General features: G+C 39.3%; 1 protein-coding gene across 1 annotated transcript in view; it reads right to left on the bottom strand.

Annotated features, from left to right (window-relative positions):
• Positions 1-570: 570 nt before the first annotated feature.
• Positions 571-13,732, bottom strand: part of PDE11A (phosphodiesterase 11A) — a 104,473-nt gene continuing 91,311 nt past the window's right edge. Inside the window, exon 20 of the mRNA XM_030952414.1 lies at positions 571-1,992. Within this exon, the coding sequence (XP_030808274.1) occupies positions 1,831-1,992 (162 nt within the window). The 3' untranslated portion in view covers positions 571-1,830. The remainder of the gene's footprint in view (positions 1,993-13,732) is intronic.

The following is a 13,732-nucleotide window of genomic DNA, read 5'->3' as shown; positions in this document are numbered from 1 at the left end:
TGCTGCTTACTAAACTGCTCTGGCTTTATTGCGAGAAGAAAGAAGTGGTAAAAGAACAGCAGAAACATTTCCATTTGGTGTGTGTACTCACTGCTGTGCAGTTTGCATTTCTGCTCCTTCCCTGCTTCCTTCAGCTAGAGAGTGATATGGTTCAGTTGTGCACTACCAGATTGGTTCACAAGGTTGTTGAATTTCCAGCTATTGTCCTACACACCATTAGAAGCACAGAGCATTTTTAGTTTGTTGTGTTTCTTTTAAAGAAGGGATCAGCAGATTTGTTATTTCTGTTTGATGTAGTTAGCTTTTCTAAGGCTCTAACAACTCAGTTTCCTTAGAAAGGAGAAAAGCTCTTTTAGCATCTGATCAGCTGGGCCAGGTTCTGATTTCCATTTAGCTGGTGCCAGTTCAAGGTAATTCCACTTAAGTAAATGGAGTTTGGCACAGGTGTAAAACTAAGCTGAATTCAGCTTTAATTTCTGCTGCCAGACAACCCTATATTTAGAATCCCATTTTTCATGAAGTACAAAGGCTTTTTTTTCCCCTATGAATGGGCACTCATAAGCACTGCAACATGACTCCTCTTGTGTCTGGACATACAGCAGAGAAAACACCCTCAAATCACAGGTTTGCTGCATTAGTGATCTTCACACTAATGGAAGGAGACCAACTTTCAGGTAATACTAGGGTCATCACAGAGAGACATTTGGTTTTGTGACCTATGATATTTGATTAGAATTTAGGGACACCTTTACCCCAGGTGTCAACATGTGAGCCTTGACTAGTGCTGTGCTAGCTGCAGTAATAGCACTTGATATTGTACTGAAAGAACTGTGAGAGAGTAAGGGGTGGTCCAGTGTGATGATATTCTACCTCTCTACCATTTCAAAATACTAATTTCTACCGGAAATTATAGTAGAAAGGCTTAGCCATGTTCTGCTTTCAACGTAATTTAAACCTGAAGCACAAAGCAACAGCTTTCCTTTTTTATTTGTATTCTATTTTCAAAAAAAACCCCATTAATCTTTTCCTTAGGCAACACTATAATTAAAAAAAATAATGTGTTATAAGAGCATTTTTTAAATGAAAAAAACCCACTCTAAAATTACCATGCAATATTTTGCCTTTATGCAAACTTCCTCTTGCTGAGAAATTTGCTGCAGTGTTAATAGGAATTTCTCAGGGAAGAAGGGACAGCTTGGTGTTTTTAAAGATAATAAAGTTTGTTTTTAAATGTAGCAAAGGTAGGCAATTCTAAAGTCCCTGATCAATCACTAAGAAGCTTTGTTGTAAAAAAATACTTCTTCAGAATACAAAGCAGGCTTTTCTGAACATTCAGGCATAAAAGAGGAGGGAGAGTAAGAGAGGAGCATCACAAAAGCAGGCATAATTGATTCATAACATGTACTGAAGAGATGCAAAACAACAATGTAATTACACACTATTCTGTTTTCTGCAGCTCCTTGCATATGAATTGGCCAGCTTGTATCCCAGTCCTGCTCTGTATTATTAATTTTATTAAGCTGTGAGTTCTTATATTTCAGTCTGTTGTCAGCTTTACAGATTTTTACAGCAGCAGTTGAAATGTAGTGGAGCTGAATGAATGCTTCTTCTGTTCAGTGTTGCATGTCGCTCCAGATACCAGCGCAATCCCTCTGCAGGCTTCCCTTCAGTCCCACTAAGCCTTCCAGGAAAAGCAAACTGTGCTGCCATCAAGATAATATCCCATCAATTAGGCATGTCTGGGAAAGCATTTCTTAAAAAATGGTGGGTCTAAGCTTATGAAAACCTTTCAGACAGCTCTTGTTGTAAAGTGAACTCATATTTGCAGGCTTAGTTGATGTCTTTGAGAGACGTGGTGAAGCTAGAGGAAAAGGAGGACAAGGATGCTGCCTGAGAAGGAAGTCTTTTCTGGTGCAGTTCCTCCCATTTACCTCTATTTACTGCCACGGAGTCCAGCATAGGCTTCAGTTTCACATTCAGCTTCACTAGACACTGTAAGAAGATTAAAAAGAGGATGAGAGAAAAAATACTGACTCCTTTTAAGGACAGTCCATGGCATAATGGGGAAAAAAGAGTTTGATCTGCACTATGCCCCTACCCTCCTAACTCCCATGTGCAAATACCTGTGGAGGTAAATTTATTGTCCCCATTGAGTTCTCTTTATCTATCTGACTCGTTTTACGTACGTCTTTAAGCCACCAAAAATGTAGAAAAAGGCACACAAAATGACAGAGATGCTGCTCAACTACTATAGCTTTATTGCAATCCTTAAAGATAGTTCTTTTGAAGGATCCCCAAGTGCCTAAGGCTACTAGCTATGGCATCAATGAGCAGGAAGGTCCACTGACTGGATGACAAGCTGGACAAAACTGAAATAATCTCCCTAGTGCTCGATTCTTTTTCCTGTAGATGACTAAACCACAACAGTACTGTGCTTTTCCAAGCTGGCAGAAAAAACAATTAGTGTGTGCTCAAATTAAAGAAATATAAATGAGTTTTCTTTGAGGTGTTCTTTTGCAGCTTTTCTGGCTAGCAAGCAGTGGCTTTGCTGAGAGCTGGGCAGCATGCTTTCTCCTATAGCGTGGAAATGATGTATTTGTCATTGGAAAGAAAGGATTGGTGCCAGATTAAAAACCAAAAAGGACAAAGAAGACAGCAAACGTTGCTCTTCTAAAAGTGCAGAAAATGATAAAAAATGAAATGAAAGGGGGAACAGGTACCTTTGCAGTTGATCAGTTTTTGCTTTAAATAGCAGGGTTAACAGGAGCTGCTTTAAATGGTCCCCAGAGCCCAGACAACACTAAAGAACTGGATTTTTTTATAGCTAGCTTGCAAGCCATGGGAGCTTGGCTTGAAGTAAGTCTTGGTAGATTTTTAATTGAGCTATTATATGATAATTAAGGGTTAATGGCCTGATTTTAAGATGTGCTGAAAACTTGCAATTTCAGTTGACTTCCGTAGGAAATATGAATGCTCAGCACTTGTGAAAAAATCGCATCATTTGATGTGGTTTTGTGAGGAAGAAGCTGGAACTTGAATCAAATCCACTTCAAAATTATTTCCTTAGAATATGGCCCAGACTGGGTAGATAATTTTGCAGTCTTGGGCCTGAGGTAAGAGGCAGGTTCACTGCAGTCTCTGCTCCCTACAGCATTGCTTGCTGCTGATGGTCATTCATTTTATAGAATGGATAAGGATTTTCAACTTTCCCATCACCATGCCTCACAACTCTGCATTTGTATATCTTCATTTCAGACTGTTCTGTATTCCTTAAACCTGATTTGGCAGAGTCTAAAACAGAGGGGCAGTAATGTATTATAAAGAGCTTAAAGTATCTGAAAAGCTCACTGCCATTACCATTAGCGCCTGCATTACCACTGCCCGCTCAGTGTCTAGAGGTAGCACATGTGATACTCAGCCCTTGACAGCAACATATCAGATCCTTTCTGTGCACAGCCAGTACCTTCAAAAAGTTTTTGTGAAGTATTTTTCCAATATACACCTTCAATTTTTAAAAACTCAAATACATAAATAATAAGAAATATATATTAGCAAGCAGCCTGGTGGTTAAATCACTGCTTAAAAATCAGTATGCTTCAAACCTCTGTAAGCCCAAAGGTCTTCTGCACTCACATCCTGTCAGCTCCAGGATCCGTAAGTACAAAATGCAGTACAGGTTGTTCCTGTATATATATATGTATGTATGTATATGTATGTATACACATATATACTATATTTTCTCTCTCTCTCTCTCTCTCTCTCCATATATAGTATATATGCTGTATATACTATATATATACACTGTACCCAGGAACCTATAGCAGCTACAGGCAGCACAGAGAAGATGGAGCTCACTGGGACTGCAGGCTCTGCCTCAGTATGGCTGTGCAGCTCTCGACTGTGTCTCTGTCCTTTCTGTAACCTTGCTTTTTTGCCAGGACCGACCACAAGACTGATGTTTTCCAGCCTGGTTCCAGGGAGCAATTGCAGAGGTCTGGGCATGACCTCCTGCTGTGCCTGTCCCTCCAGGCACTGGCATCTGCCATGGCTTATGGCAGGAGACAGCCCTGTCACGGACTGTGCCAGGATGGCTGCGAGTGCTTGAGGTGCTTACAGCAATTAGCTTTGCATTGACTACAGCAGGGACCAGGAGCCCAAGTAGGCTGGGAATAGATTCAGGAAGCACCCCCACAGTTCTGTGGTAATCACTGTTATCCTATGAGCTGTAAACATATTTTAAATCTGTAAGTAAATACACATATATTTCTTCAAAATATAGACCTAAGTGGACATTAGAGTCTAATAACCCAGGTGCAACAGAGGCTACCAGGTAAATAACAAGAATGGTTAACTACTAACATTAACTTTGATGAAACAGATTATAAGGAGTATTTAAGAAAGAATAAACCATGTCTTTGATATTAATTTTTACCATGGCATGAGCAATTAATTCAATGGAATACGTACAAAATATATAGTGTAATTCTAAGAAACTTTATTTTGTTACACATTAATTTAGATTAGTGATACTTGACAGTGCAGATTTTGCACTTGGTCTATAAAATGTCTTTATTTAGACATTGATTTGATGTTTGAACCACTGCTTCTGTATTTAGTATCCTTTCACTTTGGGACTTTTTCATTCTGATCTAGTCTTTTAATTAAACTGACTACTATAATTCCTATGGAAATTAGCTTTTATTTTATTTTTTCCAGCTACTAAAGCATTTCAGTAGGGCTTCTCTGATACAAAGTGCACAAATTGGATTTTATTTCTTCTTGAGATGTAATTAAAAACTCATTTGATTACTATATATCTGGCCCTGTTTTAATTATTAAACTTCAGTAATCAATTTGCTTTTATGAAGCTTCTGGGAAATTATCTCAAAAGCAACACATTTCTCTCCCTTCTGGCAGGGTCTGGACCATTTACTGAATTACATTCATTGCACCTGTTCCTGATCCGGATTAAACCACCAATTTATTCCCAAAGCTCTTTAAGTTTATTTGGCTGTAGCTTTGTCAGGGTTTTCCACCTCCTGGCTGCAGTTTTTGCTTTCTGTTTTACTGAATGAGAACCCCTTGATGTACTGCTCCTCCATGCTACTATTTTTGATGCATGCCTCTTACAAACAGCTTTGCTCATGATCTGTCTAATTTGGTATCTAGGTTCTTAATGCCTTATTTATTACTTGCCTTCCTAGGAAGAGGCTGGGTCTTCACCAGCTGTCTGACGCAGGATACCACCACCTAGCCTCAGTAGCTGCAGAAACGCCCTTTTCTATCCCTGCTTGGTGCTGTGGCCAGGCTGGGAGCTGGCAGCAGCTGAGCTCGGGGAGAGGGAGCCCCTGCCTGGGGGAGTTCCTTTCTCCCCTGGGACCTCAGTGCCCACTTGCAGTCCTTCCCTGCAGTGCAGCTGCCTTGCTGCACAGCAATAGGTACAGGATTGGTGACCTTTCCCATTCTAGCCCCTTTACTGTGAAAGCTGCTCTTGGCTGCAGAGTGATAAAGTGTGGGGGAGGCACCGCCTGCTCCAGCATTAGGAAAAGCCAGAGAGGTTTGCAGTTCCCTTCTGCATCCATGTTTTACCTCAGATGTGTGACTAAGTTGTTTGTCAGAAAGTTACTGTATAGCAGTGTCTTTTTCTTAGCACCTTCAATTGTTTAGATGTCTTTTGGGACTGTGTACTGCTCTGCCCACAGCATTCTTTCCCAAAGTATAGCTCTGCTTATCTATAAACTCCTCAGCACAGGAAAATGTTAATGGCACTTCAGCACTACATTGTGTGCACCTGGGAGAAGGGCAGGGCTGCCTGAAGGAAGAGCACAAATGGGAAAGAGCATAAGATACATAGAGGAAGCTATTTATGGGAGAAGGTAAGGAGGGCAGAGTGGTTTGGTTTTTCTTTTCTTTCTTTCCTTGTGTATAGAGATGTGTATTTTGGTAGATAAAGCATGTGGAATGCAGAAACAGCAGCAGTAGAAACAAACCCCTTCAGAGAGAGGGTGGTAGGGAGCAGTGGAGGCATTTGTTTGTTCCTCTGGGTGCCAAGTTTCTGAGTTGAAGTGGGTTGTGGGGGGGAGAAGACTTCATCTGCTACATTATCTTCATCTCTGGGCAAAGATATTAGTGAAACTGCCTAGATGCAGCACAGCTGTGGTCAGAGGCTAAACTTATTGCTAAAGCAAATACCAAATTTTGTTGTACTATAAGACTAGTACCAAATCTTTTTAAAGAGGAGCACAATATGTCCGAACTTACAAACACTGCATGACTTTTCTTTTTGCCTCCTCCCTGCCAGAGATTCTCATCCAAATATTGACCAGTTGTGACCTTGCTTAACTTGTGAGCTTTGACAAGATTACAGCTCATGAAAGTATGGTTGCGGGGCTAATATTTGTAAAGTGAGTTTATGGAATAAGACCATATAAATTCATTTTTATGACTGAGCACATATAAAAAAGTTATAGGTCTCAGTGTTCACTCTACTTTGGAACCCAGTGGTTTCTAATGAATCACTTTTATTATGTAGGCAGTTTCTTAGTTGGAAGGGAGGACCAGTGACCGAGAAGCCATGGGGATAAATTCAGACTCGGTGTAAGCATATGAAGCATTGTTGAAGTCAAGAGAGTCATGACCAGTTACAGCAAAGCTGAATTGGACTCCTGAGTTTTGCTGAAGTGGCTTTCACATGAGAATACATAGGCCAAAGGTGAGCCATCTATCTGAAAGTCCTTGAACTTCAGATTAGTTCAGATAAAAGGAAACCGTGCTGCAGTCATCCACAGATTTTATCTTCATAATACAAATTATTTGTGGAAGTTGTTTAGAAAACCCAAAAGTATTTCTGAATATATGGCCATATACTAAACCCAAAAACATTGGTAGAATTCTACCTTCCATAATAGAATACAGAAGACAAAGTGATACAGAGATGTAGGGATTAACTTCTATGAACCCTTGACTGTGTGTGTACATGAATTAATTATTTGCCCTACTGATTCAGGACTGTATTTAATCATTATGTTCTTCAAAAACATACAGTATTTGTGAGGGGGTTGAGTTCATGAAAAAAACATTATTGCAGTCTCCTTGTGGTTGAAGGGGACTTTGTTTATTCCTTTTAGGGCTTAATGAGGAATGGGCCAGGTCATCATATACATAATGCATTAGTGGATTACTTTTTCATTTCTATCAGGATTTTTTTTCTGATGCCTAAAAATGTAATTAGAAGAAATTAATATATTACTAATTTCTCGTGTAGAAAAAAGGAGTTTCTTTTAGCTTCTCTCTAAAAATTGTTAGTGGATGGAAGGCAGTTGTGACTGGAAATTGATCGAATACATGCACAAGTGTTCTGCTCTTCCTCTGTGAATTAATGTTAAGCTTCTTTCTGGTGATGGTACACTGGCAAGAATAATACTGTACTCCTTTGGGAGTAAACTACAGAGGCATGATTATAAATTAAGATTAACCATTGGTAAAATGTGCTGGGTATTTCAGGGAGAAAAGTATGTACAGAGCTCCTGGTAGCAAAATGTGCTCTGACAAATATCACACACATTATGCAGCCAAAGGGAGAGTGATTCTGAAGGAATGGGACCTACTGAAGTAGCTCTGCTGATGTATTGCTACAGTTGCAAAGGATTCATCTGTTGTTCATTACAATTTCATGAAATCAAGGGTTTGCTTGGAGGAGTTATTATTTCATAAACAACTTCTTATTTAGCTCTGGTGTTCATGGTTTTGATTCTACGTCTGGAGCATGCTAGAGACAGAATGTTTTTTAACTCCTTTGCTCTCAGCATTTTAACCAAGTAGCTGATCAATGTCTTCTGCCTTGCTATTAAATGGATTTTGAAAAATTCTTCAAATCATATCAGTCTCATATGCCGAGACTGATATGAATTCTTTGAATTTACCCTCAGCTGGGAATTCTGCAGGCAACCATGATTCTGTTGTGTTAAACACTTACTTGAAGTGTTTCATCCATCATCATTTCTAGTCCTTTTCTGATGCAATGTAGTTTGTGCTTTGTCTTTCTTGAAAACTGAATGGCTGTTAAATTATCCATTCATCTTCTTTCAGATTTGCTGTACAGTTGGAGTTCCCTCTATTGGCTGTCTCTTCTACCTTATTTGCCAACTTTTCAATCTACTTCCTCAGATCTTTATATACGTTTCCATACATGACTGCCATGTCCTTCACAACACATTGGGCAGATAATTCTAAGTAAAACAGCAACAGAAATTATAATATTATGAATGATTCAATTTTTCTCACTGATTAGGGTGAAAGCCTTTAGTGAAGCTTAGCTTCACTGAAGTCAATGGGAAATGTTTGTTTTTCTGTCTTCTCCCAAATACCTTTGTTGATGAACTGCCCTTTCAGCTGAGACTGTTTTGGCATAAGATGACTCAGAAGTAAGCTGAAGTACTCCTGTCTGAACGAAAAAAAGTACTCCTTTCTGCTGCCTCTTCTAAACATTTTGGACAAACTTGTAAATTCTTAAAATTGTTGATTGTAATACAATGTTGCATCAATAATCTCACCAAGTTATGAAAACCATAACAAAAATATTACTCTAATTTTCAAAGGCAAAATGAAACTCTTCCTACTCTCAGGAAGCAGAAAAAGAGGATCAGGATCCTTGCATCTTTTGTAAAAAAGATGCTCATCGTAGTTACAAAAAAATCTTTGCTCTGACACCACCAAAATTATGCTTTTCCATATTATACTGTGAAATAGTGATGGACTTAAATTGAAATTGCAAATAAAATAATTCTTTTCCTGATTTTTCTTTCTTGTATAGTTCTTCTTAACCTTTTCTATTAGTAAGAAAGTAGCAGAAAAAACTTCTCAGAGTAAGGACAATAGGTAAGAAAAATTATTGGTAATGCTTGTTCCATTACCAGAAGTTTTAATACAGGGATAATATCTGAGTTTTCTGCAAGTTCCACAGAATTCATTCTGGATGGCCTCATATAGATTCATCATTTGTGAACAAGAAACAAAGCAAGGAAAGTGCTGAACCTACTTAAGTTTCTCCTTCAAGGCAACAGAGGGATCTTTCTACTGTGTTAAAAATCTCTTTTCTCTGGGCCAAACCCTTATTCCTAACATAATCCTTCGCTACCAACGTCCCCCCAGCACTGGCATTTGGCCTGATTAAGTTTCCTCTGAAGCAAATTTCTTACAAACACAGCAGAATATGTTGCACCTGCTCTTCCTTGGATAGTATTACCCACTGGATTTCAACAGGGAGGGAGACTAATTTGATCTGCCAACATCTGTTTGATCTGCCTCAGTCCCTGGTATCACAAACTGAATCTCAGGCTGATGTGCCTCACTAATTCTTGTCAGCCAGATGCTCTCAGGAAGCATTAATGCTTTATCTCCCACTCTTTGTGTCCAAATCAAAGGTCAGAAGTAAACCCTGCCAAAAGAGTGCGTCTTTATGGTATTCTTTAGGATCTATTGAAAGTTATCTTCCTCTTCCTTCAACATGCTACAAAGGAAAAGCTGGCTTCAATGAGAATCACACAGAGCTGATCAAATTGCTTCCATTGAACAGATCTTTCCAAACAGCTTGGTCCTGATTTTTTTTGTTTGTTTGTTTGTTTTGGGAGGTTTTTTTTTTTTTGTTAAAACACTTGACAACTTAAGAATATGTTTCATGGACTGTCTATATAGGTGCATGGTGAACTGCTAGCGAGTTCTCTGTCCCCTGACTAATTGTTAACTTAAAATATAAGAGCAGTGCCCTGACTTTTGTATCAACAATCCCAGGTATGGGTGAATGGTGGAAAACCATTTCCAAAATGTTCATAAAGTCTTCTTGGTTAAAAAATTGTAGTTTTTCTGATTGTATAGACAGAATAGAAAAAACTGAAGGAAGAAGTCATTGTGTTGGCTGCATCCAGTGACTCTTGCCTGGGTAAGGACTCAGCCATGCCATACAGTCTATTCTGGACAGGCAGGGCTTCTCAGAGGAGTGGTGCAAACCCTGAATTTCTTTTACAGTTATTTCATCATGCAAAACTGTAATTGAAGGACAGAGGGAAAGGGACAGAAGTGGTAACTGAGGAAGGGCTGCATCAGGATATAGCAGTGTAAGCATGGTTGTTGAAGAACACCTTTTTAACGTTCTCTGTGAAGGAGAATTAATCTCCTGTCTGATAATTTCAAGTAGAGTATATACCTTTGGAAAAAAGAAAAATCACACTGTGTATGTACTTCCAATTCAAGTGTCAAAGTCAACTCCTGAAGCACAGAAGTTAAAACACAGAAAGCCATGACTGTTAAAGACTTCTGTGCATTTTTAGTGTACTTTGTAGAGGCTCTACCATTTATGCCACCCTGTGCATTTAATTAAGTTTACAAGCAGAATATATGCTTTTGCAGCTACATTATCATAGACAACAAATAGATTTAATTGCAAGGCCAGACATTATCTTCTAAAGGAAGGCAGCCATATCAGAGCTCTTGGAGTTGCAGACAGAGCAATTACATTTCATTCTAAGTCCTTCCAACAGTGTGGTAGAGAAGGAATCTGTCCCTCCACATTCCATTCAAAACATTTAAAGTACTTGCTAGGCTGAATGTTTCTACTCTTCCCAGATTCCCCCCCAGAATCCTGGATGGAGTAATGCAAATTCAATTCTGTAGATTCTATTGTATGCTTGAAGTTCTCAATACCCAAGAAAATCTTGAATAGCTCTAAAAATAACACTAAAATGGAGCAGTTCAAGGGAGCACCAAGGTAGAGGTGAGCAGGGCAATCTCAGGCACGCATAAGTTGTAAAAGCCATGAGCTGCTTTATCTTCCACAAAGACATCTCCCTTAAATTTAAATAGCTGCTGTCATTGTCACTGACTACCTGACTATGTATTTATCTGCCCAGAAGCAGAGTGCATGGCCTTTGGCCCTGCTATTCATAGTGCTACTGTCTCTGCCTAACAATGCCCTGAACAGAGCTGGGTTTCTGTCAGCATCTTTTGTTTGATGTGAGTCGCTGAACCTTTGATGTTGTTTGTGAGAAATATAATGATTTAAAAGAATAAGATCTTCACTCTCCCACCCTGTGTGCTCCCCACAGAGAAATCTAATCTGAGTTGGGAAAAAATCTGTGACTGATCCTGTCTTAGGAAGACATAAATGACAGAGTCCAGAAGAGAAATCTGTTAGTGTTGAAACTCTTAGCATCTCTTTACTGGAAGGTCAGAGGGGTGATTTGTCTTAATGATCAAAATTTTGTTTCCTGTTACACAAACATTTATACATAGATACAGAATACTCTCTCTGTGTGAACACAGCTGTCAGCAAAGCCATAGTGTTTTATTTTCAGTGGGATGTTTCAAATGTTCTGCTTTAGTTGCATGTACTTCCTCTTTATAGGATATTCTAACAAAACTAAGCTACATTAGTAGGTTTGAAATACTCTACAGTTTCAAAAAAAGTCAATTTTTCTTTAGAAATTATTATTCTAATAAGCTTGTTTCTCATCTCTACTGATAAATGTTTTCCTTGCTATCAGTTTTGAATGAAGAGCAAATGTAATGCAGTAAAGTGTAACTAAAGCCCCTAAAATCTGAAATTCAGTGTAAATGGATTGCTTTTCTGCTACTCAAGGATAAAGTTCCACTGTTACATAAAAATACTCTAATCTGGGATCACTACAGTAACAAAAAAAGTAAGTAATCAAATAATATCCTAAGTGTTATTAAATGCAATGAACAAAAAATTGGGATGCTTTTATCTTCCTAGACCTTTGATCCACAGTGTGAAGGAAATGGATTTGGTTACTAAGATATGAAATTGGAGGTGGCTTGATTCCTACATTGAACAGCAGACAGGGGAGAGAGCAAGGGAGCAGAGCCATGGCTTACCTTATGCCAAGAGCAGAATCAGGTTTACAGAGCAAGCACAAAGGTTTTGGATTTAGACACTTGGATAAAGGAAAACTGTGCATAATTCCAGATATTATTAAAAAAAATATATACAGCTATATCTACCTTCTGTCTTTACAGTAGCTGATAGTGTAGTGCATTTTGTGTATCACTGACCTTCTTTCTTCTGGGTGGGAGGGGCATTCCAAGGGGCAGTCAGACAGGACTAATGGAAGTTGCACAGATCTTCGTGATTTGCTAGTCACATGTAACCCTTCTCACAAAAAGGGGCCAAACTCAGGGACAGTCCTAGCCAGGTAAGCTGAGGAATGTGATCCATGTTCCCCAATAAAGGAGACTTCATTACCCTTTACTTAGGAGAACTGCTGCACCTCCAAGTGAGTTGTCTTGAGCTATCTTAATGAAATGTAGAAAGCAGAGCAGATAGAGCCAAATTTCCACAAAGGAGGTTTCAGACCTGAGGAAAATGATAAGGCTAAGAAAAGCCATAACTAAAATGTACTGCAAAGTTTATGTATTGTTTTAAGTATGAACCACTCCTCATAGGCACTCGGGTGTAGCCTAGTTCATTAGCTTGGACTGCAGAGAGGTTTCAGTTTGTTCTGGTACTGTGAGAGGCACTGGGATGGTATCAGACCACTCCTGGAAGTTTGGGCTGTGAAGTTCGTTCAGTACTGCATACTTCAGACATCCTCAGCTGCCAGGAATAGCCTGCTCTTGGGAGTTACTTTGAGCAAAGAACTTCAGGGAGCTCTGCTGATCTCACTTTAATGGGAGTTGTCAGTATTCAGTGGTTGCTGGGATCTCTGCTCTCTGTGTGTGTGTGTGTGTGTGTGTGTGTGTGTGTGTGTGTGTGTGAAATAACAGAGAGCACAGCATGAGGTCCTGCTCTAGCAACTGCATTGGTAGGAACTGGTGCATTCCCCACAGCACTCCCTTTAGGGATCTGTAGTACCACTAATATTTTACTGACTTATCAGCTGCCACTCCATCTCTTTATATTGCATTTGCAGTGATATAACCTGTTCTCTCCCCACATGCAGTTCCCTCAGTGTATTACAATGGCAAGAATTTCAAAGAATGTAAAAATACACCGACCCAAAATCTAGGATATGGCCAGAGTTGTAATGTTCAGCCAGCCCTAAACAGTGGATTTACAGTGCCTGAATATTCTGCTGATGGAATATGTTGAAGTTTGATTAAGCTGGATATGAAAATTAAAACTTGGCTCCACACTGAAGAGAGAGTCTCCTGCAGTGTGATACTATGGCATGAAGTTTTCTGTTTACCCCTAAGGCTGGTGCTGCTATGACTTCCAGGTTTGATGGTGTCTCTTTTTGAAGTTGTTGAGCAGCAGGCTAATGGCTGCACAGCATGATGCAAACACAGTGGAAAGCAGGGAAATCAGATGTGAATATATTCTCCAGAGATCTCCTGCTAAGATGGAACTAACTAACCAGAGCTTTAGTGCTCAGATGTAGTTTTCTCGTGCAGAGGATGGGCTGATTATCAGCTCTTCCTGCTTTACTGTACATTTTTGGATTACAGATGCCATTAGAAATAATGAATTCTGGTATAATATGCATTCTAGTACTATATGAGCTATTTTATTGAAAGGAACATTATTTTTAAGGAGTGTCTGTCCAAGATCAGTGTCCATCATCCCTCCCCCATATTGTCTTAAATGTTCTTGGTCTTTTAAACAATATAGGTGTATATTCTTCTTCCCTGCTTGCTTTGCCTTAATTGTTTGAAAACGGTAGCTGTAGTTTATTTCGTCAGGACAAAGACTGACCTTAGAAAGGGACAGGATCTCTTGGCA

The sequence above is a fragment of the Camarhynchus parvulus genome, chromosome 7 (genome assembly GCF_901933205.1).
Source record: "Camarhynchus parvulus chromosome 7, STF_HiC, whole genome shotgun sequence".
In the NCBI taxonomy this organism is placed as follows: domain Eukaryota; kingdom Metazoa; phylum Chordata; class Aves; order Passeriformes; family Thraupidae; genus Camarhynchus; species Camarhynchus parvulus.
Note: the sequence above shows the minus strand (reverse complement) of the source record. Positions and strands in the feature narration are given on the sequence as shown.